A 27,389-nucleotide genomic window follows, 5' to 3' on the forward strand; every position below is an offset into this window, starting at 1 on the left:
CTTTCTCGCGGAATCGGTACCGGGAACCTCCCACAGAAGACCCCCGGTAACCGCCCTCCTAAAATGTAGATCTCCAATCCCTATATCCGCGAGAAAGATATTCTCTCTCGCGGTTCTTAATACCTCCGCATAAGTAATAGTCCCCCCCCTCGGGAACCGTGATACCCACAGCTGCCCTCTTGGGGGGGGCCGGCATCTTTACCTTCTTTCCAGACTTATCCTTAACGATCGCCTCTCTGTCCCCTCCCCCGGGCTTCGCACGCCCGGAGGTGGGGGCAGGGAGGACGGCCTTATCCTTCCCCAAGTTCATCCTCCCACTGGGCCGCGATTCCTCCGGCCTCCCTGCCATAGGGGGCGGCCCACCAACAGCCTTGTCCTTACCCTTTCTAGGGACAGCTTTCCCATTAGTCTCTCCAGCAAAGAGAAAGTTCCCCCCTTCTTAACGAGGGAGCGAATCTCCCTCGCGAAACTCTCGAATTTACGATCGAGTCAACCCTTGAGACTAATCTCAGATCGCACCCCCGACTCGCAGCAGCCCCGGACTCCTCTACCTCTGAGGACACCGAGTTAACCACCCGCGCCAATCCCTCAGTTTGCACTGAGACGTCCCTCACCTCGATGGGAGGCGACGCTTCCGTCATTACTACCTCCCTGATAGGGGAGGCAGTCTCTTTCACGGTAAGTTTAGCCCTGCACTCGGCGAGTTGTAACTCGCGCTCCTTACACAAGGCCCGCATCGCTTTTAATTCTTTATTACAGTCACTCACCTTGTTTTTCCAGGCGAGTACCTCCTCCGCCTTCTTTTTGTATGCCTCTTTGTTTGTTACTATACGGTCCCGCATTACATTTGCAATGCGGTAGACCGTTTCATCACGTGATTCCCTTGTCAATCTGTCTTCCTTCTCGTGGTCAAAGAGGTGTTCCATGACTTTGTCCACCAGTTTAGCTGCAGACAATGAGTCAGTCCCCTTCATATAAGCTGTTGTCCGCTTCTCTATCTTGTCATACCAATTATCAGAGGAACCGTCACTGTCCCCTTCAGAGCTGGAAGTACTCCTCCTACCCTGATACACCATTTGACATTTCTCCGTGTCGGTAGCGATCGCCATTTCCACCGCCGAGCTCGCCCCCAACTCAGCGGCTGGCCCATCGTTTGATGACGACAGGGGGAGAGCTGAGATAATACTCCCCTCGTGCCGACCCCTGGATGTCCGAACATCCTGGGATGGTAAGTCTATCTTTTTCCTTTTGTCCATCATATATATAAAAGGAAGTGGTTTGATTTCGGGGTCGCCTTCCCCTAGGCTGGTTGTCTTTCGAGACTTACGAGCCCAGCCTGCCCGAGCTCAGGTGCCCCGGGTTTGCCAAACCCGTGTCAGTCGCGCCTCCGGAGAGCCGCCACTGACCCTTGGGGGGTCATCACGGCCCCGAAGAACCGGGCGATTTATTATAGAGGGCGCCTTTCTCGCGCGTTTTGGAAAGGGCCCCCCGGTCTCCGACAGCCTCGAAAGACTGACGGAGATTACGGTACTGCTGTGCTCGGGACCCCGGGTTTGCAAATACCCGTATTAAATGGCGCCAACGCCAAGTGACCCCTGGGGGGGTTTAGAATCTATCAACAAATTATGGGATACCATCGGGATCACTGCGGAAATCGATCAAAGAGGTTCGAAATTCGTAGGGGTTATTACCGACTGGGGAGATAGCATAGTGGACTTATGGGACTCAATCGATGACCACAGCAACATTGAGAAGATTGGACGTATGTACAGGAAGAAATGGGACAAGGAAGAGAAAAAAAAATAGTGGAAGAAGACACAGGAAATCTAATAATAACATTTAATGGGGACACAGTACGACATAAACTAGACTTATTCGGCAGAAGAACGGCGATTAAGATCAGGCCATTTATAGCATCGGTAAAGCAATGTTTTAAGTGTTTCAGGTTCGGCCATATTAAGTCGGCCTGTAAGATTGAGGAAAGGTGTATCATCTGTGGAGAAATAGCCCATGGAAATTGCACGAGGGCGATTAAATGCAGGAACTGTGGAGGAAACCATAGATCCACATACAGAGCGTGCAGAATCTATGAAATGAATAAGAATATTAACGTGATAATGGGATATCAAAATGTCTCTCGCAGGGAAGCGGAACGGATTCTAGCAGGGAAAGAAAAGGATCAGGACCAAAATTATGACAGATATGAGAAACCAGCAGAATGGCCAAAACTACCCTCACCAAGAAGAGGTGGGGAGAAGAGCGGTATCCTACCAGTAATAAGAAAGACAATAACATATGAAGAGGATAGGGAAGACAACAAACAAAGAAGAACAATAACGTATAAAGATAAAGTGGCAATAAATAAAAACAATCAAGTTAGAGGAGATAACGAATATTACAAACAATTTGATAACAGAAGCGAGGAGATAACAAAAGATAAGAGGGGACTAGCCTGTAAGCAGGACACAAAACGACGGGACGAGAGATGGGACGCCGAAGTGTCGGAAGAAGAGATTGAAACAGGATCGACAGAGGAGGACCTACAAGAAAGTAGGGAAGAGACAACACAGAAGATCCCAGAAGGTTTTAATAGCGAACAGGACATTATTATGAGACTGGCAGCTAAACTTAAATACTACACAGACCGGGACTGGGAATTCAGAAGAATTATTCAGGAATTGACACAAGGACCAGAACAGAAGGACCTAGGAGGAAGCAAAAAGAGTTAAAGAAGAAATTCTACAAAGAAAAAAGGAATTAGAACTAGAAGAAAAAAATAGAAAACAAAGGATGATCGTAGGTGAAATCAAGAAAGACTTCTGGAAAGGACGAGGCAGAGGAGTGGCACGTGAAAGTGACCGACCAGGCACTTCACAAAGCCGCCTATAAATATCTGTCGCGTTCACACTGAAAATAGCAATTTGGAACTGCAGAGGATATCAAGAAAAGAAGAATGAAATATATAAGAGGATACAAGACTACGATATTATGATTTTAATAGAAACAAAGAGTAATAAAAACAATATAATTTTCTTAGGGTATCGAACGTACTGTAAGCAAAGGTAAAAGTGGAGAAGTGGCTATATGCGTTAGAGATAACATAGAATTTGAAATAATAAATGGTTGGAAGAAGATATACGAAAGTTTTGATATAATAGGAGTAAGACTTATAAACACAACAGAGAAGATAAACATAGTGGCAGTATATAGAAGACCAGGAAATCTCCCGGAGGCAGTATGGAAGGACATTCATAAGTTCGATAAAAAGGACTTGGAAACAATAATAGCAGGAGATTTCAATGCTCACCACACATCATGGAATTGCCAAGATATTGATCCGAATGGTGAAAAACTGTATGAGTTAATGTACAATCACGAGTATATCTGTGTTAATGTGGATACGTTAGCCAGAATTGGTGCGATCGGTCAGAACTCAAATAATTTAGATTTAGCATTTTCTACAACGAACATATATGAAATATGAACAACTTAAAAATCCTTGGGATTCGGACCATTATCCAGTAGAAATTAGGATAACAACAGAAATTGAAAACTACATAAAGAAGACAAACAAGTTCTCAACAAAAGAAAACAAAATGGACGGACTACAAGGAAAATATGCGAAAACTAATAGACGAAAACAAGGACAAAGTCAACGATACATTATTTGGTAGTAATACCAGCAAGGATGAGAAATATATAGCTTTTGTTGAAATAATTAAATCAACAATTAAAAATATTACGACAAATTACAAGAAGAGAAGTGAATCGACTAATGAAAATGAAATAAAGAAGAAGAAGAAAGAAGAAAGGCCCAGGGGAAGAAAAGTCGCCTGGTGGGATGCGGAGTGTGAAGAAGCCATAACAAGAAGACAAAGAGCGCTAAAGAATTTTAAAAAGAAGAAAGACCTACACTCTCTAACGGAATATAATAAAAGGAAAGCGGAGGCTAAGAAAATTATCAACAGCAAGAAGAGAAATAGTTTTGACAAGTTTTGCGCATCAATTAACAGATTCACTAGCCCTACATATGTTTGGAATACAATGAAAATATTCAAGAATGTCAGGAAGAAAATAAATTGGAACAGCTGGACACATAAGAGCAGAGAAGATGAGATCAGAAAAGAAATTGAAAAATTAGCTCCACCAAGTGTGCAAACTGAAATGATGGGAAGGGACGGAGAAACCTACAAGGAAGAAAGTCTAGAAGATAAGTTTACGAAGGAAGAATTGAAGAGGGCTTTGGAGATGATCAGGAAGAATACAGCACCAGGAAGAGATGGTATAGAATATAGAATGTTGAAAGACATGACGGAGGATATGGAAGAAGCATTATTGAATATTTGCAATGAGGTCTGGACCTCAGACTGGTATTCGGAGGATTGGAGAAAATATCAAACAATGTTTATAGATAAAATAGGTAAGGAAAAAGTGAGACCGATAGCATTATCATCGTGCGTAGGTAAGGTTATGGAGACAATGGTCAATGAGCGATTAGTCTGGTGGGCAGAACGAGAGAATTAAGCTAGTTAAAGATCAGAATGGTTTCAGAAGAGGACGGTCATGTGTGGAAAATTTGGTAAAATTGACAACGGACATCAGAAATGGTATGTACAAAAACCAATACATATTGGCAGCATTTTTGGATGTGACGTCGGCCTACGATAATGTAGTATACAGTATTCTAATGAGAAAGTTAAAAAAACTTAAGTGCCCGAAAAATACCTTAAGATTTATAGGTAAATGGCTTTATTATAGAGATACGGAATTTATTGTTAGTGGTCAAGAAACAGAACACAGAAGAGTTTATAAAGGGTTGCCGCAAGGTGCAGTACTCAGTCCTATACTATACGCATTATACATCTGTGATATTACAAATAAGGATGAGGTGGAATATGAATCGGTACAGTTTGCAGATGATATTGCGGCATATGTTGTAAGTAATAATAGAAGAGAAAATAAGCTTAAGTTAGAAAAGGCTGTGAATAATATAAACAAGAAACTGGAAGAATTAGGATTACAATTAGAGCCAAAGAAAACAGTGCTAGTCCAATTCTCCAAACATGGAGGCTGTGACAATACATATATAGAAATACAAAATACTAAAATATATGCTCAAAAAGAGGCCAAGTTCTTAGGAATATGGTTAGATAGTAAGTTGGATTTCCATAAACAAGTACAAGAAACGAAAGGCAAAGTGAGTAAAGCGAACTCATTAATGGTATATCTAAATAAGAAATCAAAAGGTATGGAAGTTAATACGGCATTAATGCTGTATAAGAGTCTGATTAGAGCAATAACGGACTATGGGAATTTTGTATATTTCCCTAAAGAACAAAATCAGAAATTAAAAATGGAAAGGACACAATATCTAGGAATAAGGACGGCACTAGGATATAGGAACAGTACTACTCCGAATAATGTAATAATAGCGGAGGCAAAAGTTACGTTGCTTAAGGATAGAGCAGAATTATTAGCAAGAAATTTCCTTAATAAGATTAGTGTATATGGTGAAGAAGACCTCTGCACGAAGATTGAAGAACTAATACAAAACGAAGATTATGCAAGATATAGACAACCATTACACCAGAAAAGCATAATAGGAGAAGCGTGAAGGAGGATTAAATGGTGTAAAAGAAAAATGGGACTGAGAAGAAAATTTGAAATATTCGATATGGATTATAATACAGTAACTAAACAAATACACATAGACTTAACTACAGGATACAGCCGGAAGAAGAAAGGAGCTACAGATAGAGAACTTCTGGAGAAGATTAAGGAAAAACACGACCTAGAAGAAGGATTTACAGTAATTTATACAGATGGATCGAAGAAAAAGAAAGGTAAATCACTAGGCGCCAGTGTGGTAATAGAAGAACAGGAATTGGCGTACAATATCAGCATCCCGAAGAATTGCTCGACATTTACTGCTGAGGCGATAGCGGTAAAAGCGGCGTTGGAATTAATGGAAAATGAAGCGGAGGAAAGACCCAGAGATATAGTTATTTTAACGGATTCGAAGGCGGTTCTACAAACTGTACGAAATAATCGTTTAAGTGTTTATAAAAATAGATACGTAAACGAAATTAGAGAAAGACATTTCAGATTGACGAATGTGAAAAAGAAAAGAGTTCTCTACATATGGATCCCAGCACACGTCGGGATATCAGGAAATGAGATGGCGGATAAATTGGCGAAGGAGGCGACAGAGGAAGAGGAGCAGGATGAACAAATAGAAGTACTATTTATGGATTTTCGGCAAGAATTTAAAAGAGAAATATGGAATAAAACACAGGACTCACTGGTTAGAGACGCCAACCATAAAGGGATCTATTATTTCAAGAACTTCTATAATAGAAAAAGGAAGAAGCCGTGGTTCCACAAGATGAACGAGGAAAGATATTTTGTAACACTGATTAATCGACTGAGAAGTAACCACTATAACGTCAATGAATCGCTAGCAAGAAAGGGGTATTATAGAGGACGCCAGATGCGAGTGCGGTAACGAGTGTGAAAGTATCGATCATGTGATATGTAGGTGTAATAAGTATGACGAGGAGAGGGAGAGACTGGATAGGGAGCTCAGGGCCAGAGGAATAAGAGAGGAGATAGATGTGACAAGAATATATATATATATATATATATATATATATATATACACTTAGAAGAAAGGAATGGATAACAATTAGAAGCATTTTCAACTATATTAATCTTTAGACCGCCGGCATTTGATGAGGTTTAATCCTTTTAGAAAGTCCTCAAATTGTTGTGCTTATATCTTATATATAACATATACAAAGTTCCGATCACACGTAGAGCCTATATTTAGGCTTTCCGGCGGTCTAAAGGTTAAAAGGATAGGAAGAATAATATAATAGGCAAAGATCGTAAATACTCAGGTCAAGCAACGATGTGCTATATAGCTCCAGAGAGGAGCTGAAGGCACTTACCTTCCCTCACCCGAGGGAAACAACACAAAAAAACCTTGAGTGAATAAATATACGGTTATTATAAGATATATATCAATCGAATATATTTAGAGAAAGAAAAAACGAAATTATACTTTTGCAAGGACTTCTAATTACAAACGTAATAGAGTTAGAACGAACTGACTGACAGAGTAAAGAAATGGCGGTAACAGAATAGCCAACTTATGTAACTAGCGACATCTTAACAACAACATATATACATAAAGTTTAAAGTAATAAAAATGTTTTTATACTAATTTTATTTTAAAATGTTAAAAGTGTTAGCATTTAGAAATATATTATTGATGTAATTTAATTTTTGTGATCAACGTTTTACTTGGAAATGGGTATCCCATTGATTTAATATCCTTACATATTAATAAGAGATTGAGGAAGCTTCATTCTATAAAGAAGAACAATAACACATGCAATGATTCTGAATGTTCCCAACAACAGAAAAAGAGTTTTATTGTTATGCCATATTTAAAATCTGCTTCGGAAATTATTGCCTTAGCGGTGAATAAATCAGAAAATTCGGTGGGATATCGTATTCTAAATAAACTTAGTAGCATCAGGTCCAGAAGGTCATTAAGGTCCAGAAGGATAAGAATTCCTATTTTTCGAATAACGATGTGATATATAAATTTTGTTGCAAGAATTGCGATGCCTCTTATGTCGGTCACACAAACAAAGAGGCAATTACATACTAGACTAAAAGAACATAAAAACAATATTAGATTGGATGAGTCCAAACATTCGGTTATCTCAAAACATATAATTAAATTCAATCATTCATTTGATTGGGACAATACACGCATCTTAGAAATTGAACAAAATTACAAAAAAAGATTAACCGCGGAAATGATTTATATTAAAGAGCAGCAAAATGGTATAAATTTAAACAAGGACACTGAATTATTGGACGATGCCTATTCTGGTATTTTGAATTTGTTATCGTAAATATCTTGTTAATAACAATGACTATTGGTTGCTGTGCCCTTGCGATGCGAATACCGTCTCAGTCACCTGTAATCCCTCGCGACGATCACACGCGTTAGGAAGACGATGGAAAGATTTCATCTTCGTTCTGGTTGTATTGACCGCTTATGTGAGTCCCCTGATTAGTCTTAATTCAATATATATAATTTTACTTTGTTTCTTACGGGATTAAAAAAAAAAAAATTTTATATAGTTGCCACTAAGTTGGTCTGCGAAAAAGAAAGTTTCTCAATTACATGGTTTTCACGGACACACATGAGTCATGCAACGAAGAACACGGTTGATTCTGTATGTAATTTTGACGAATATTCAACAATGTATTCTCCGACTTCACTTTGACTATTGGTCCATATTCATGGGTGAGATCTACTGTGTTTAATGTAAATCAATGCGTTGACTCTGATTCTTTTATTGGATATTGATACGAGACATTTGTAATGCGTTTAGTTTTTTATGGTTCTGAAGAAGACCAAGTAAAGCACGAAACGTTAATGATTGTATACTATTATTGAAATTATTAAATATATTTTTAACAGCTTGTAAATGCTCGAAAATTGGCCGTTTTAAATTATTTAGCTTTTGCTTAGTCGAGCGAGATTAATTTGTTATTTGATATGTTTATATCAGTGCCATATTTATTATTGAATGGCACATAAATTAAGCTTCCGAATTCAAATTCGATTTAAAACCGTAAATTGACTAGCCTAATAATATTTAATGTATCACTGATTTATTTTACTTTCGGCTATACAAAACTAAAAGTATCAATTGTCTGTTTGTGAAAATACGCTACTTAGCCTGAAATAATTAATTGAAATATTATCAAAATGTTTTTGCGGAAATACTATATTTTTTATACAGTATTATCTTTTGTTACTTTTACAATAGTTATTGCGTACCAATTTGCGTCATGTACCAACAGCCCTGGTCTCCCGTATATAGATTATTGAGGTTTTCCTTTCCGAATTAAAAAGTGGGCATTATCAGAAGATGTGATTAGCTGATTATATCACAGTCATAGTTCGTAGAGGTTATTACTCAGATAGCCAAATCTGCGCAGACTGATCTGAGCCTGCAATAAATTTTTGATCTCAGAAAGGCAACAAATTTCACACTGTGGAGCCCAACACAGAATCCGAACCTAAAATCTAATAAGATCGTCTATTGGCCCCCTTTGAATCTTCCAACTTTTATCTGAAACATTTTTTCAATAAACCAATACTTTCTGAGATAATTGGCCGTTCCGGAACTTTTGGTATGCATAGTATAATATGATTCCAAGCAATCGATTGAGCTTGTTAAAAATTTCGACAATCGTGCCTCCGCTTAACTTTATGGTTCGTGTATTATAGATATACTCTTTATTTCGCTACTTGTGTCGCGTAACCCTTGGCGCGAGACCATGTCTCTTTAGTATTGATTTAATCTATTTGTTAAAAATAATAGATTTAATCGATTTTAATCTGAGAACCTGCTGTTATATTATATGTACAGATTTTATTAGTAGAACACGAATTTAATGTAAATGTGGTTAATGCTAATCTGTCACAATGTTCTGCTCGAATTTATTGCAAATTGCTAACATTCTGTTTACTTTGCATACCGTTCTAATATTTTCTTCACATTTACAATACATTTAAATATCTGCAAAAATTTTTGTTTTTATTTTTATTTTCCGTTTAACATTTTTCTTTATAAAATTTTGAATTTTTTGAGAAATGTCCGTGGTTGCTTTAACTTTCGTAAATGAGATAGGCTCAATTTTTGTTATTTTAAGAATTATTCAGAAAAAAATTTATTTGATATCAATGTACAATTCTAAAGCCAAGCAAAAGATACTAATAAAAAAAAATATAATTTTGTAACTACGTGAATTATAAATGCAATTAAAGTCTACTTCACGAGATGATCTGCTATGATCTTATATTACGCTTTCAACACCGATGAAGCAATTACTGATATCGCGTGAACCGAATTGCCTTTCGAACGTTACAAAGCGACAAACAAATGATATCACTCAATGACCTTTCCATACCATGAGTATCCATGCCATGCCATATAGTACATTTAGATATTCCTTAGATTAGTAGAGTTTTCAAAGTTGTTTGAAATATTAAAAACTTTGAGTCTTAGATTCTTAGATCTTAAGGTTAATATATTTAAACTTTCACAAATTATATTCTTTGTACATAATATTTAAGATTATTAATGCAGTTTTACCTTTGTGCAATGTTGCTTGATTCAATTAAAAGTCATGGTATATTTAAAATAATATTTTTTTTTTGGTAAAACTTAATTCGGATTAAGGGCGACCTCACCGATTTCAATGACCTTGATATATGTTGTCAAGGTCATGACCCCGAGTGACCTTCAGAAGGTTTTAGCCATCGCTCGTTATTCGTTAAAAAGTTATTAACAAAAAAAAGTTTGGAAAATATAGCAGCTATTTTGAGTATTGGAAGGCATAAATGACTAATATATATGTCGAAATAGTTCACGCATACACTTTCCACGCGAGACGAGTTGTCACATGGGTTCGTGGCGTGCTTTACAAGCTCGTTTATGTATATACATACTAGCTTCTGACCTTGATTATTTACATTCTGTAGTATTCGGTCTATTTGGCGTGTTTGTACTCCTATTCTATCAGTCATCTTTTGTCAATCGTTGTTGCAAGACTGATACGACTTAAAATAAAGCTTTACGAGTTTTTGGGAATATGTGATGATACAAATAAACTTATTGATTATCTAATAAATCACAAAGTTCTGCCAAGTTCTGCGTGTTGTCCTCGATGTAATAATTTAATGGATTTTGATCGCAACTTTTTATTGTTTCGGTGTTACAATGTAGAGTATATTCGTAACTGTCATAAAAAACGATTCAAGAAGAAGTCGTTTAAGTAGAGGTAGTATTAAACAAGATAAGTTAGTCGATCATCTATGTGAAAAAAATTGGAGGAGACCCATTTTATGTATTACTAGATGATATAAAATATATGTATTCATGAAATTAATAGAGAATATATAATGTTTCATTATGTATATATATAAACGAGCTTGTAAAGCACGCCACGAACCCATGTGGCACCTCGTTTCGCGTGGAAAGTGTATGCATGAACTATTTCGACATATATATTAGTCATTTATGCCTTCCAATACTCAAAATAGCTGCTATATTTTCTAAACTTTTTTTTGTTAATAACTTTTTAACGAATAACGAGCGACGGCTAAAACCTTCTGAAGGTCACTCGGGGTCATGACCTTGACAACATATATCAAAGTCATTGAAATCGATGAGGTCGCCCTTAATCAGTTTTACCTTTTTTTTAACAAGCATTTCTTTGGAAACATAATTGTGGAGAAATATTTACATTAAAAAATTACATTAAAAATTTCAAATTACTAGACATCACAGACGCGCGCTTCGCGCGCGCTATTTAGCTTTAACATTATACTATTACTACTACTATTACTACTACTATTACTACTATTACTATTACTATTACATTAACTCCTTGATACGCACAACTGTCAAAATATACGATTACAGCTGCTTATAAAATAAGAGCAGCGAGAGAACCAATCGGTATCGCGGAAAAGCGACAACAATAAACTTCGATAGATTCGAGTATCGACTTTACATGCATTTTTTAGATATGGAAATTTTTACAAGATATAATCATATTAATTTATTTATTATTATCAATTATTAATTGTAGTAAAATGAATGTGTTACGAGATCATCATCACAACCTACTGCTAGACATAGGTCTCCGTTTTAGGGGTATTTGACTGTTAACCTATCATGCTGACCAATGCGGATTAGTGAATGGAGAAATGGTGGAGGTACACATAACAGTTGTCAGTTGTTATCAGTTTTGCGAGATATTTTTATAAATGTATATCAGGGGATTTTGAAACTTTATTCATATTGACTTGAACGTTATTCATATTTACTTTTTCTTAATGATTTTATTTTATTTATACATAGAATAATGTGGTCAACTAATTTATGTAAATAAAATATGTGAACAATAAATAAGTGAAAATACGACCGTACATGATATACAATCAAATTATAAAGGAAACGTTATCGGTTAAGACTGGATCTTGATTGCCTATATAATATTATTTTTATATCGTTTATTTCTAATTTCCTTGTGTATGTTATAGTGTAATTAAATTGATATCAATTTAATTATGTGATTGTGCCGTTCTAACTTTGATTAAGACTGTCTGTGTTATGTCCGAAAGTAATGGCACGTGGTTTGTCAAGAATTGTACTTTCCGAAGAATTGTACGTAAAAATTCAATCAAAAATAATATTATATAGAGGCAGTCAAGATTCAGTCCTGACCGATTACGGCATTTCCTTTGTAATTTAAAATATGTGATTTTATTTAAAAAAAAAATAAAATTATTTTGAAATTTCGAAGGCGAAACTGTTTTCTATCTTGGATAAAACCGTGCTAACAAGTTGTTTTTTAAATATTATTTTTTGTTTGAAATTTCTCTTCGTTATAAACGTAATATCAAAATGACTATTTGAGAAACGAGTTATATTACAAGAATATTAAATTGAATATTGAACAATGTTGAATTAAATTGAGCAAACTAACTTTATTATTGTGAATGGTTCTATCATGTAATGTAAATTCTATCACACATGTAATATGTATTACGTCAATCTTTTCCAATCCGTATACATACTAAAAAAGATACAAGATATAATAAAAACTTCAGCTTTGAAGTGGTCTACGATATCGTCTCTGCTTATCATCGAACGACATTAGATATGGTTAAAGCTATCGTAATTTGATATTTGTATTTTCAAATAGTTTCTGCGTGTCCGTTGTATGCTTTATTAGCATCTTGTCGTGTTTTTACAGATCATCAAAAATGGTTATTTTAAAGTTTTACAAGGCACCTGGTTTAAAGACAGGTCAGTTGAAAAATAAATTACACAAAGTATCGCAAATCGAAGCCTCAGTGACCGATCTTGAGACCGAACTGTGTTATTACGTGGAAACACTTGAACCACTCCAGGAAGATGAAGTCCGAATATTAAAATGGATCTTGTCACCTCCTTTTAAAGGAGAATGTTTGCGAAGCGATACTACGTTCAATGATACTGAAGACCATGCTATTGTTATTGAAATTGGACCCAGGTAAAACTTTGCATTTCGTAATTATGCTTTTTGTCTTTTATAATTTTCTCTTCAATACCTCTCATTAATGTGTATCATATATTATTTTTTTATGTATTATGTTTTAAGCACAGTTGGGAAAGTTTATTTTTTTAAACATAACTTGTTACCGTTACTGTTACCTACCTTACTAAAAAGTAACGATTCGTTATTTTTTCTGTTTAAATAGAAAAAAATGTTTAGAATAAAAGTTCAATGATAAGTTAAGGTCTACAAAGTGACATAAACACAAATTTAAAAAAATTGTATTGCAAAAAAAATGTTGCAAAATTTTTTTTTGTTTATGTCACTTTGTAGACCTTAACTTATCATTAAACTCTTACTTTTTTATAATACTTTTCTCTATCTCTTGTAGTTTAAGAGTTATACGCCAAAAAGTGGAAGCGCTCTTTTGACTTGAGGTTGAAAATCATATCTTTAAAGGGCGGTAGGACACGAATAAAGTATACCCCGTTGTTCAAGTATTGAGTCACTATATACATCCACAAAAGTTCATCCAAATCGAAAAGTTCGGGTTCGGAATGTTCCCTTGTCAGTTGTCGTTTGCCGATAAATAATAAAAAAAATCGTTATTATTTTCATTTATGTCTGCAAAACATTAGCCAAAAATTGAAGATTAAATACATGGAAGTTATATTATAAATAGGTTCAAAATGTAAAAAGTAACGATAAAAGTAACTGTTAAATTTGTTACCGTTATTTAAAAAAATGTAACTACGTTACAGTTATAGAAAAAAGTAATGCCGTTACCAGTCCGTTTCCAAAAAAGGTACTCTAACGGCGTTACACGGTATTACAAATAATACGTTACTTCCCAACTCTGGTTTTAAGTATATACTAAATATATTACATATATATCTTTAGTATATATCGTAGATGTAATCAATGTAGAACATATCAACGATTTTTTGTTGTTATAGACTGAATTTCTCGACTGCATTTTCTACTAATGTAGTTTCTATATGTACAACTGTGAACTTAAATAAAATAATAAGAATAGAAGTGGCGATTAGATATCGCATCAAGCATAAAGGAAGGCTTAACAAAAAAAAAGAGAACGCTGTACGTATACCTTTTAATTTTAGTTGGATTTTTTATATTAATTTTTCTAGAAAGTTGAATTTACCTTTTCCTCTCTCTTTCGCCCTCTTTTTCCCAACTCTTTTCTCCTTTCTGTGTCTCTCTCTTCTCTGTTTTCACTTTTCCCATCCCTCCCTTTCCCCCCTCTCTCTTTCTCACTGCTTCTTTCTTCCTCTCTTTCCTCAATCTCTTTTTCTTTTCCCCCTCTCATTTTCTCTTTTTCTCCCCTTTTTTCTATAAGATGGAGAAACAGTAGGTGTACGTGTATGCATGTATGTCTCCATATATTATTTATTATATTATATGATATTTTGTGTTTAATGGAATATTATATATGTGTATACATATGTATATTGTTTTATAGATTGTAGATGTGTTGGGAGATAAAATGACAGAATGTAGATACATAAAACCCATTGAAACATTTGATCACGGCTTTAGGCCAGAGAAATGGTTTGAAGTAGATATAATCAAAAAAGGTAGGAGAGCTTTGGAAGAAGTTAATCTGAAATTGGGTAAGTAGCAATATTTAAAAAACTGGCATTTTTTAATTAAACGTAAAGCGGTAAAAGCATAAATAGTACAAATATCCTACACAGCAAAATATATCACCAAGATATCTAGAAGATATCTGAATGACGGAATATCTGATTGCGCAAGATATCATGAGAATATCTCAGAGACATCTCCAAGATTATAAAAAGCAATGATAATTTTATCTCAGATATAATATCTGATTCTGCATATATATCGGATATCTATGCCTCAGTTAAAAGCAGATATGTTATATACAACCCAAATAGCAAGAAGAAAAGAAGAATTCTTTTTAAACTCTCGATTTATAAAATTAATTCTTTTTCCGTATTTATTTCTCTGTTCTAAAATGATTCTTGAGAGTTCAAAAGAAATTCATTTTTATGTCACCAATTCTGAATCCTTCTTCAGATGTAAAAGAAGTTCTTTTCACATAAAAATTCGCAATAAATTCAAAATTATGCTTCGATACTATTCCAATATTTTGCATTTTGCCATCTCTGCACTGTATGATATATCGGAGGTATCACGAAATTCACGAAAAATATTAGAGCTAAGTATCTTACAAGTTCGCCTTTTATCCTAGTGCGTAAGGATTTTTGCTTACGAGAAGATACTGGCACATGTAGCCGCGCCGCGGCAGCGCATGTTACTAGCGCTCGCCTGAGCGAAAATTTGTTAAGTCCCCTCGCGGGATGTTGCTTTCGCGCCACGGTCGTTACCTCCGGCGCAGCCCCAGCAACAGTTTTTAAGTCCCCTCACGGCGAGTTGCTTTCGCGCCGCGGTGTGTTACCTCCGGCGCCGCCCGGTGATAATTTTCTAAATTCCCTCGCGGCGTGTGGCTTTCGTTGGGACGAATCCGTACGGCGTTCAAGTCCTCTCGGATTGTTTTATTGGCTACGAATAAACTTGAGTTGATCTTTATAAAATATAAGAGGTAACTGTGAATCGGCCATATATTCGAATGCAAATGTTGCAGAGACGTCTTTTTCAAAGATATAATGTGATATTGAGTAATGATGTCTTGCAGATATTCTGTGAATATCTGAAAATAAGATATCTCAGATTTGACTTGAAATTGTAGGCATAAAGATATCTGGCTATATCTCAGATATATTTTGCTGTGTGGGATATATTGTTTAAATATGTAGTTAGCCTCGTAAAATGTCAACAAATAATTAACTAACGGCAAATGCAAGTTAGACGCGGTACGTGGTGCGCAAATAAAGAAATTAATATGTAGTTTCAAAAGTAACGAACATTTCAACTCTTTCTTAAAGCCTGCATCTTCAGGCGTTTATTGGAGACGATGGCAATACGTTTTATTTCCGCTCGACTTGAGGTGGGAGGCTCCTTTCTTGAAGGGATGTCGTATTATGCGAGCTGGAAAGCACGGACAAAGTGGACATAGTTTCCACTGCGAAAGAAACACAAAATTTAGTACAAAAGCTATTGTATAAATATAAATAAAAAACTAGCACATTGCTTCCTCATCATACAGATCTCTACTATTGCTTTTATTTTATTTTGCTCACAAAGCTCCTCTTATGAGGAAGCTTGTATTTTATTCGATGCATAATTATGAATATTTATTAGTTTGGCTTCCTCATACGGGAAGCTTTATGAGCGAAATAAAATAAGAGCAATGGTAGCGATCTGTATGATGAGGAAGCAATGTGCAAGTTTCTAATTTGCACACTTTTTTAAATTTTAAATTTAGAGCCTGTTCACACGAGGCGGTTTTGACGCGCGGTTGCGCCGCCGCGCGTGGCCGCGCGTTATCGCGAGGCGAGGTGCGACAACGCGCGCATACGCGCGTACGCGAAACGGCGCGACGACGAGCGTTTACGATACGCTTTGCGGCATTTTAGATCCATAGGCACGCCGTCGCGCGTACGCCGTTTCGCGTACGTATGCGCGTATGCGCGCGTGGTTGCACCTTGCCTCGCGACAGCGCGCGGCTCGTGCAAACGATAACGCGCGGCAGCAATCGCGCGGCAACCGCGCGGCAGAAACGCCTCGTGTGAACAGACTCTTAATCTTTTTATGAATTTGTTAAGATATACGCGTATGGATGATTGACAAGGCGTGATTGATCTGATTCAAATAGACAACGCACTTGTAACTTTATTATAATTATACAAAATAACGTGATTTGTAATGTAACGTGCGAAATGTAGCGCAAGGCGTTGTAAGCTAGAGCGGAAACCCATTCTTGAGAGGGAAAGCGGAAGACGAGCCCCGGCCGCACTCTTGCCAACCAAAAGTACTAGAATAAACTCCATCTATCTGGCGGGGCCATAGCTTAATTTGAATTGCATATATCTCTACAGAATTGATAGAGGGTTAGATTAGTAGCATAAGTGGGGTTTTACAATCGACACAATGTCAAATCAATGTTGACTTTGGGAGTTCAGGCTACATGGTCCATATATGGACTTCGCATATGGACCTTTAATCGCGTATAAAGCTGGGTCTAATCAACCAAATCTTAAAGAATTATATATGAAATAGAGGTAGAAAATACTGAAGAATATAACAGAATTATAAATAGCCTAATATCTCAAAATTGACGGAAGTTAGAGCAGCCACGGACATTTCTTAAAAAATTCAAAATTTTATAAGAAAGAACCCTTTTACCGATTATTGCCAAATTCAATACCAACCTTCTTTTAATGATACTCTATATAAAATTACATGTATAACTTATACATGTAACTTCTTAAGCAGAAATCGGTAACTAATTCACCGATCCTCGCCAAATTCAATACCTCCTTAAATGATATTTTATTCATCAAATAACTTACACATTTTTTAAGCAGAAATCGGTAACCCTTTCACCGATCCTCGCAAAATTCAAAACAACCTTCCTTTAATGATACTATATAAAATTACATGTACATTTTTAAATTCAAAAATCCAACCTAAGTGGTAGTTTAATTTCTCCTTAACAAATTATTATATCACAAAATTATGTTACCTAACTCAACCCAAGTGACATGTATTTCAAAAAAAGAATGTGAAATCTTTAAATTGCGCCAATTGCAAAGAAAAAATATATATTGCTTTAAAAAATAATTGTTGTGTGCAACTACTTTTAAAAAATAAAGTTTAACTGGTATATATCTTTGTGTTCCCATTAAAGGATCTTCCTATTCCAACCCAAGTAATAGCTTATTCTTAATTCTCCTTAACAAAATTATAATATTACAAAGAATCATTTTAATCACAAAGAATTTAAGAGGTAACAGTACAAAATAAAAATAGGACTTGGTTAGTGGATGTGTGTGTGAGTGGGTGCGGAGAGCGAGCGTTACGTAGGATATTGCTAACGACTGCGTTCACAGATAGATTTGGAGTGTAGGATAGAGGGAGAGGGGAGGCGAACGGCGGTGGAGGCGATAGAAGTGGAGGGAAACAGGGAGACGCGAAGGGTGAGAATTAATCAAAAGGGTAAAGATACGAATAGGTGAGATGTTAGGATAGAGGGTCGAGGGGAAAGGCTAGGGATAAATTAGGGATTTTGTGCTATGTACATGCGGCGTACGGCATAGAGCATAGAGGACATACAGCATAGAGTAGGGAGACAAGCGAGCGGTAGCGAGGAAGGCCGAGTCCGCATGTAACGCGGCGGGCACGTGCGTACACCATGCAGAAGGACGAGGAAATAGATAGAAGAGGACCGAGAGAAAACCAATTGAAGGAGAGAGAGAGAGAGCGAACTCAACAAGCATAACGGAGTTTACGTATAACGAGAAGAGGAAGAGGGAAGAACTAGAGAGACAGACAGCAGATATATTCAAAAGGAGCAATAAGATGGAAAGATCACCACCTGGAGAGAAGGGATTGAGAGAGAAGGGGAGAGATACGGATGAGAAAGAAGAGAGGAAGAGTGAAGAGGGAGCGATGATAGCATTACTGAGAGAATTAAAAGAAGAGATAGCTGGCACAAGGAACGAGATAAGGGAATTAAAGGAGAGCTGGAAGGCCAGGGAAGAAAGAATGGAAAAGAAGATAGAGGAACTAGAAGAAAGAGTAAAAGAACTAGAGAGACAAGGAGACGGAGGAAAGGGGAGGTTAGAAGAAAAGATCGAAGAAATAACGGAAAAAGTGACGGAACGGATAGGCAGGTGGAAAGGACAGGAGTTTAGACAAGGAGATAAGAGGGGGTCGACGGGCGAGATAGGAGAAGAAGTGAGAAGGCTGAAAAGAATAATGGATGAGAGAGAGAAGAAGGAGAGAAGAAACAACATAATCATAAGAGGACTGAAGAAGGGGAAGAACAGCTTAAAGGAGGAGACTAAAGTATTTCTGGAAAAGGAATTTGGGACCAAAGAAAATGTAAAAGGTGTTCAAGTGGTAGGCAGGGAAGGAAAAGAAGCAGTAATTGTAGAGATGGAAGATTGGGAGGGAAAGGAAGCAATAATGAAACAGAAGAGTAAATTGTTCGGTGGAAACATATTCATTGATCATGACCTGACGAAAGAGGAGAGGGATGTGCAAAGGAAGTTGAGAGAACGGGCAAGAAAAGAACGAGTAGAAGGAAAGAAGGTAAAAGTAGGATATAGAAAAATGTATATAGAGAAGGAGATGTATGTGTGGAATGAGGAGGCAGAGGAAATAAGAAAAAGGGAGAATTTTAAAAAACCGGCCGAGATGAAGGAATAGAAGTGCAAGGAACAACGGGAGACAAAAAGAAGAGGAAGAGGGGAGGAAAAGGAAACGGAAATGCAAGCGCAGAAATAAAGGTGATATCTGGAATGTGGCAGGGCTGAAGAAGAAGGACAGAGAATTCTGGGAATACATAGAAGGATTCGATATTATAGGTCTATGCGAAACGTGGGTAGAAGAGAAGGAATGGGAGAAGATAAAGAGGAATATGCCAAAGAAGTTTGTATGGAAATGTCAATTTGCGATTAGAGAGAAATGTAAAGGTAGGGCGAAAGGAGGTATAATAACAGGTGTGAGAAAGGAGATAGAGGAGATAGATATTAAGGAAGTAGAATCTGTAAACGGAATGCAGGAGAGAAGGTTAAGGGTAGCAGGGGAAATATGGAGAATAATAACGGTATATAATGGGGAAAAAATGAGAACATTACGAAGAGGGTTGGAGGAAATGGTAGAGGAAAGGGAAGAGGAAATTCTATGTATAGGGGGAGACTTTAATGCAAGAATAGGGGGGGGAAGGTAAGAATTACGAGGGGGGCAATGAAGGGGAAGGATGGAGAAGCTCCAAGGACGAGGTAATAAATACGGAGGGAAAGGAATTCTTAGAGATGCTGGAGGAAGGGGATGGGAGGTAGGGAACGGAAATATGAGAGGCGATGAGGAAGGAGAATGGACGTATTCCGGAGGAAGAGGAACATCGGTGGTGGACTACATCGTGGTGAATCGAGAGGCGTGGGATAGGATGATCAAACTAACAATTGGAGAAAGGGTAGAGTCGGATCACCAACCCTTGGAGGTAGAAATAAGGGGAGGATTAGAAATATTAGAGGAGGAGCCTCAAGAGAAGACAAAGGAAATAATACAGTGGGACGAAGAAAGTATCAAGAAGTATAAGGAGAAAGCAGAAGAGGTAGAGGTGAAGGGAGAAGAAGTGGAGGACGTATGGGAAAACTTGAAGAAGGCGATAGAAAAAAGTATGGTAAGAAAAAGGATCAAGATAAGGAGGAAAAAAATAGGAGAAAAGGATTGGTGGGACGAGGAGTGTAAGAGAAAGAAGAGAGGGTTGAAGAGGACATACAAAAGATGGAGAATGGGGAAAGAAGGAAAGGAGAAGTATGTGAGACTAAGAAGAGAATTTAGGGAGTTGTGTAGAAGGAAAGAAGAAAAAAGACTAGAGAAATATGAGGAAGAAGTGAGAAACGCGAAAACGGAAGAGCAAATATGGAAGATAATAAACAAGGAAAGGAAGAAAAGAGTACCCATTGAGGAAGATATAGAGATGGAGGAATGGGAAAAGCATTTTATGAAACTACTGGGAGGAAGTAAGGACAGGAGAGAGGAGGTGGGAAGAAGGAGCAAGGAGGAAGACGGAGAGCTGGAGATCCAGGATCAAGAAATTGAAGAACAGATTAAGAAATTAAAGAGGAGAAAAGCGGCAGGAGTAGATGGGATAGCAGGAGAGGCGTGGCAGTTCAGCGATGGACGGATAAAGGAAAAGCTGAAGGAAATCCTGAAAAAGGTGTGGAGAGGAGAAGGTTTTCCAGAAGAATGGAGAGTAGGGCTAATATCCCCAATTGTCAAGAAAGGTGACCCGAATAACGTGGAAAACTACAGGGGAGTCTCCTTGTTATGTACTGCGTACAAGATTTATGCGGGGATATTAGCAGAGAGGGTAAGGAAAGAGGTAGAAGAGAAGAAAATTCTGCCGGAAACCCAAGCACGGTTTAGGAAAGGCAGAGGGACGATGGACAACGTGTATGTGTTACAGCACGTGGTCAAGAGAGAATTGAGGAAGAAAGGGGGAAAGGTATATGGGTTCTTTGTGGACCTAAAGGCGGCCTTCGACAGAGTGGATAGAAAGATATTATGGAAAGTAATGGAGAAAAGAGGAATAAGAAAAGGTATAATAGAAAGGGTCAAGGAAATTTATGAAGGGACGAAGAATGCAGTTAGAGTGGGCGGAAAAATCTCCAACTGGTTCTGGACGGAGAAAGGAGTAAGGCAGGGATGCCCTCTGAGTCCGCTACTGTTTTCGATATTGATTGCAGATGTGGAGGAGGAGATGAGGACAGGACAGGCGGGAGGCATGAGGGTTGGAACAGAAAGAATATGGACGCTGGCATACGCAGATGATCTGGTGTTGCTGGCAAAAAGTGTGGATGGAATGAAGGAGATGATAAGGAGACTGGAGAGATATTTAAGAAGAAAAAAACTGCAGTTGAACACCGAGAAGTCGAAGATTATGTGCTTTAGAAGAGGAGGAGGCAGACGGAAGGAGGCGGGATGGGAATGGGAAGGAAAGAGATTGGAGGAAGTAAGGGAATACAAGTACTTGGGATACGAACTGAGGAGAAATGGAAGTGACGGTGGACAGATTAAGAGCGTGAAGAAGAAGGCAAATATAGTGATGAGGCAGGTGTGGGGGTTGGGGGAACGGAGGTTCAGGGATGACTTTAGGAGAAGGATGATATTATTTAAATATTTAGTGCTTGGGGTTATAATGTATGGGGCAGAGATTTGGGGATGGAGAGAAAGAGAAGAATTGGAAAGAATACATAAAAAGTATGTAAAGTGGACCCTTAACCTTGACTCCTGTACGCCGGACTATATAGTTTATAAGGAAACAGGGAGAGTAAAGCTTAGTACAATTGCGGGAAATAGAGCAGTTAGATTTGAGGAAAAGGCTATGAGGGTGGGGGAGAGAAAATTGGTAATAAAATGCGTGAAGGAAAAAGAGAAGGAGGGACAAATGGGCATGGTGGGGGAGGAGAGAGAGATGTTTTATAGGCAAAATGGATTTAGTTCGGAAGGAATAAAAGTACTGAGGGATAGTGAGGCGGATATTGGTCAAATAATAGGACAGAGAGAGAGAGAGAGAGTGAGGCTGGGGCAATGGATGGATAGTAAGATAGGAAGCACGAGATACAACGGCAGATATAAGGACATAATGGCGCAGGAGGGGCCAAAATATTTGAGAGAAAAAGGGAGCCAAAAGTTGATTGCGAGATGGAGGTGCGGAAACGAAGAGGAAAGAAACAGATTCTGGGCGGCGGAGGAAAGAAGAAAATGCCAGATTTGTGAAGAAGAAGAAGGAACGATTGAACATATAATGACACATGTAGATAGAGAGAGTAGGATTAGAGTGAGGGATTTTTTAGGAGAGGAAGGAAAGTTAGAGAATGTAAAATGTATGAAAGAATTAGGAAAAATGAGAGAGAATAGGAGAAAGGAAAAAGGTATGGATGGAGGAGTAAGTGTTAAGTAACGAAGTGTAAACCAAGTCCTGGATTTTAGGCTGGAAGGCCGAATCGAATAAAGTACTATACTACTACAAAATAAAAATATTTAATTAAAATAAAATAAAAAAATTAAGGCTGGCGATTACAGTCTCTGAGTGTCCTTGACTCTAGATGCTAGAGTCTCTGTATAAGATACGAGACGCCATTTTGTTACAAAATAGCCTCAGTGGCCAGACTCTTATAGGGACTCTAGTCGGAACATGGCCAATGGTCCAATGAGAGAATTTCTTTTTCGGAAACGAATTTTCCTCATTGGACCATCGGCTACGTTCCGACATCCGACTCCGACATACGACAGATTGTATACCGGCCCTAACCGTTACACGTATCTGACACATATTATACTCGTTATAATTGTCTTCCGAAACGTGCGACTCTATGTAATGTTATAACTCTTTGACTACTGTCGATCCTGAGGTGAGCCTTCGCTTTTTTCTTTATACTTATACAATAGCTATTGTATTAAATTTTGCGTTTCTTTTGCAGTGGAAACTACCCAGATAGCAAAGCGTGTTTGAGCAAAATCGCGCAAACCTGTGATTGCTTATGATGCTGGCAACTTGCCGTACATTTGCTTCAATTGCCCACACAGCAAAATATATCACCAAGACATCTAGAAGATATCTGAATGACGGAATATCTGATTGCGCAAGATATCATGAGAATATCTCAGAGACATCTCCAAGATTATAAAAAGCCATGATAATTTTATCTCAGATATGATATCTGATTTTGCATATATATCGGATATCTGTGCCTCATTTAAAAGCAGATATGTTATATACAACCCAAATAGCAAGAAGAAAAGAATTCTTTTTGAATTCTCGATTTATGAAATTAACTATTTTTCCGTATTTATTCTCTGTTCTAAAATTATTCTTAAGAGTTCAAAAGAAATTTTATGTCACCAATTCTGAGTCTTTCTTCAAATATAAAAAAAGTTCTTTTCATAAGAATTCGCAATAAATTCAAAATTATGCTTCGATACTATTCCAATATTTTGCATTTTGCCATCTCTGCACTGTATGATATCTCGGAGGTATCACAACAAATATTAGAGCCAAGTATTAGGTTCGCCTTTTATCCTAGTGCGTAAAGATTTTTGCTTACGAGAAGATACTGGCGCATGTAGCCGCGTCGCGGCAGTGCATGTTACTAGCGCTCGCCCGAGCGAAAATTTTTTAAGTCCCCTCACGGCATGTTGCTTTCGCGCCGCGGTCGTTACCTCTGGCGCAGCCCCAACAAAAGTTTTCTAAGTCCCCTCGCGGCGAGTTGCTTTCGCGCCGCGGTCGTTACCTCCGGCGCCGCCCGGTGATAATTTTCTAAGTTCCCTCGCGGCGTGTGGCTTTCGTTGGGACGAATCCGTACGGCGTCCAAGTCCTCTCGGATTGTTTTATTGGCTACGAATAAACTTGAGTTGATCTTTATAAAATATAAGAGGTAACTGTGAATCGGCCATATATTCGAATGCAAATGTTGCAGAGACGTCTTTTTCAAAGATATAATGTGATATCGAGTAATGATGTCCTGCAGATATTCTGTAAATATCTGAAAATAAGATATCTCAGATTTGACTTAAAACTGTAGACATACAGATATCTGGCTATATCTCAGATATATTTTGCTGTGTGGGCGATTTCGAGTAATTTTGTTAAAATTGGGAAGGCATAGAGAAAGAAAATGTGTCGGTTGCGGTATTCGAAACGGAAGAAGGAAGTGTTATATTACGTTATGTGTTACAGGAAGAGCGGCTACCAAGAATACATATTATATATAAGATGAAAAACTAGATAATCTGTTGTGGTAACTCGTATTGCACATGAGTGCTAATCTAGGGATTTTTGTACACACAGCCTAACACCCTCGCATGTACGAATAATCTTAACAATCTTCTTTTAATCCTATGCGAGTAATACATTTTTTAAATTTGGGCGCGTACAGTCCTTTAGTTAAAACGTCAGCTATCATCTCGGTTGTGGACAGATGATCGACGATGATGTCACCACTTTCAGTCTTTTCTCGGATAAAGTGATGACGTATATCGATGTGCTTGGTCCGAGGCCTGTATCCGCCATTTCTTACCAGGTCAATTGCTCCGATGTTGTCATTATACAGCTTTGTGGGGGATGATACAAGCGAAGGTTGCAGGTCTCTGGCTAATGCTCGAAGCCACATCACCTCTTGGCAGCTAGCGGATAATGCCATGTACACGGCTTCGGTTGTTGATAGGGCTACCGTATTCTGCAGCTTGTTCTGCCACGTAATGGGTCCGCCCTGAAACAAAAAAATATTACCCGTGACCGAGCGACGGGTGTCGCTTTCGTTGGCCCAATCTGCGTCACAATAGCCTGTGATGCTTGCAGTCTCTTCAATCTGGTCCTTGTTGAACTCCAACTTGTAGTCCAACGTTCCTTTCAGGTACCAGAGTATGCGCTTCACGGCTATCCAGTGGTTCTTGCCTGGATTCTGCATGTAACGACTTACTGAGCTCACCGCGTATGCTATGTCAGGTCTGGTTCCTTGGCTGACATACAACAGGCTCCCCACTACTTCTCGATACGGCACTCCTTTCATCTCGTTCTCTTCTTCTTCATTCTGTGGCATCATGTTACGACTCAATTTATTGCTTGGATCATATGGTGTTGTCGTCGGTTTGCAGTTTTCCATGCCATGTTTCTTGATAATCTTCCTGATGTAGGTCCTTTGGTCTAACCAGATCTTGCCTCTTGTCCGGTCTCTTGAAATATTTAGTCCGAGCAATTGTTTAGGCTCGCCGAGATCTTTCATTTCAAAATTTTTCGACAATTCTCTTTCCAACGTCGACAGTTTTTGTGCGTTACTACTCAGGATAAACAAGTCGTCAATGTAAACTCCTATAATCGTTAGATCGTCCTTGTCTCTTTTAAAGTATATACAGCAGTCAGCTTGTGATCTCTCGAAACCCAATTTTGTTAGTGCGTCGTTTAGGCTTTCGTTCCAGGCCCGTCCACCCTGTTTAAGGCCGTACATGGATTTTTTCAATTCCCATACTTTGTCTTCATTACCTGGCTTCCTGAATTCCTTCGATGGTCGTACGTATATATCCTCTTTAATGTAACCGTGAAGGTAGGCTGCAGTGACATCCATCTGACTTATATGCAGGTCGTGCTTGGCCGCCAAGGCACATACAAATCTAATAGACGCATACCACGGGCGAATAAGTCTCCTGATAATCGATGCCTTCCACTTGTGCGCATCCTCTTACGACTAGCCTTGCTCTGTAGCGTTGAGTCCTTCCAAGAGAATCTTGTTTTCGTTTAAACACCCACTTCGTGTCGAGTACTCTCTGACCTTGTGGCAAGTCCACAACAGTCCATGTGTCATTTTTTACCAGCGATTTGTACTCTTGTTTCATCGCTTCCATCCACATGTCTTTATCCGGTGATGCCAGTGCTTCTGTGACTGTTTCCGGATCATCCGAAGTGTAATTTGTGGTGTAGTACATGCGTGCTGATCTGCGAGGCATTGGTTCAATTATTGGTTGTGGATCCAGTTCCTCTGCTATACAGCCTGAGTAATCCGAAAGTGTTTCTGTATCCGCGTCAGGGCTCTCGTTTGTTTCCTCGTCATCGTTATCTGCCCTCTCTTCGTCTGTCTTTTCAGATACCTGAAACTGGACAAAGTCAGAATCCTGCGTACCATTCTTTTTGTGGTTTTCTAGGAATGTCACATCACGGCTTCTCATTATTTTGTTTGTCTCGGGATCCATCAGTCGATATCTCTTGGAGTTCTCGTAGTACCCTACAAATATATATTCTTTTCCTTTGGGATCCAGTTTCTTCCTCAGCTCCTTGGGTACATGCGCGAAAGCTCTGCAACCAAATATCCTTAAATGGCTCAGATCTTGCTTCTCTCCTGTTCATAGCTCTTCTGGCATCTTGTGTTTAACACTGGAGTTTGGCGATCTGTTCAGTAAGTAGACTGCCGTTGCGACCGCTTCAACCCAATATCGTTTCAGGAGTTCCGCTCCAAACATCATACTCTTTGCTCTCTCTATAATAGTTCTGTTTTCTCGCTCGGCTACACCATTCTGTTCTGATGTATACCTTATAGTTAATTAGTGCCTTATACCAGACCTTCTCAGCAGATCTTTCAAATCTTTATTTACGTATTCCAGACCATTGTCTGTTCTAAGCGTTTTTATTTTATATCCTGTATAGCTTTCCATGAAGTTTTTAAAATCCATAAAAGACTCTTTGACTTGAATCTTCTTTTCAAGGAAGTATACAAATACCTTTCTGCTGTAGTCGTCGATAAACGTAAGGAAGTATCTTGACCCTCCGATAGACTTCGTCTCCATCGGTCCGCACACGTCCGAATGGACTAATTCCAATGGGCGACTGGCTCGTCTTTTGCTAGAGGGAAATGGTTTGCGTTGCTGTTTGCTTTGATACACGGGATGCATTCTGGTATTTCCTTACTCTGGAGTTTCACACCTGTAGCTGATTCGCTGCTAAGTGCTATGATGCTATCGTAATTTAAATGGCCGAGGCGCTTATGCCAAATCTCTGCACTTGTTCCTTTAGTCGCAAAATATACCCTCTTCTTCGGCATATCTATCTTGTAGATACCTTGTTCAAGTGACATTGTGGC

At 38.2% G+C, this 27,389-nt stretch overlaps 1 protein-coding gene across 4 annotated transcripts in view; it reads left to right on the forward strand.

The window, feature by feature from the left end:
• Positions 1 to 19,644, forward strand: part of LOC139782751 (phosphoribosylformylglycinamidine synthase-like) — a 40,431-nt gene extending 20,787 nt beyond the window's left edge. Inside the window, exons 1-5 of one of the 4 annotated variants that reach the window (XM_071721790.1) lie at positions 10,676 to 10,875; positions 11,689 to 11,815; positions 12,859 to 13,137; positions 14,097 to 14,238; positions 14,621 to 19,644. In XM_071721790.1, coding sequence (XP_071577891.1) covers positions 11,799 to 11,815; positions 12,859 to 13,137; positions 14,097 to 14,238; positions 14,621 to 14,779 — 597 coding nt within the window. In that variant the 5' untranslated portion in view covers positions 10,676 to 10,875; positions 11,689 to 11,798 and the 3' untranslated portion in view covers positions 14,780 to 19,644. Of the gene's footprint in view, positions 1 to 8,004; positions 8,077 to 10,675; positions 10,876 to 11,688; positions 11,816 to 12,731; positions 12,780 to 12,858; positions 13,138 to 14,096; positions 14,239 to 14,620 lie in introns of those variants that run through there. The other 3 variants (XM_071721793.1, XM_071721792.1, XM_071721791.1) reach the window with 3 other exon arrangements.
• Positions 19,645 to 27,389: the final 7,745 nt, after the last annotated feature.

Source organism: Temnothorax nylanderi, unplaced genomic scaffold (genome assembly GCF_030848795.1).
Source record: "Temnothorax nylanderi isolate EJ_2023f unplaced genomic scaffold, tnyl_v1.0 TNYL_tig0437_pilon, whole genome shotgun sequence".
Classification (NCBI taxonomy): Eukaryota; Metazoa; Arthropoda; class Insecta; order Hymenoptera; family Formicidae; genus Temnothorax; species Temnothorax nylanderi.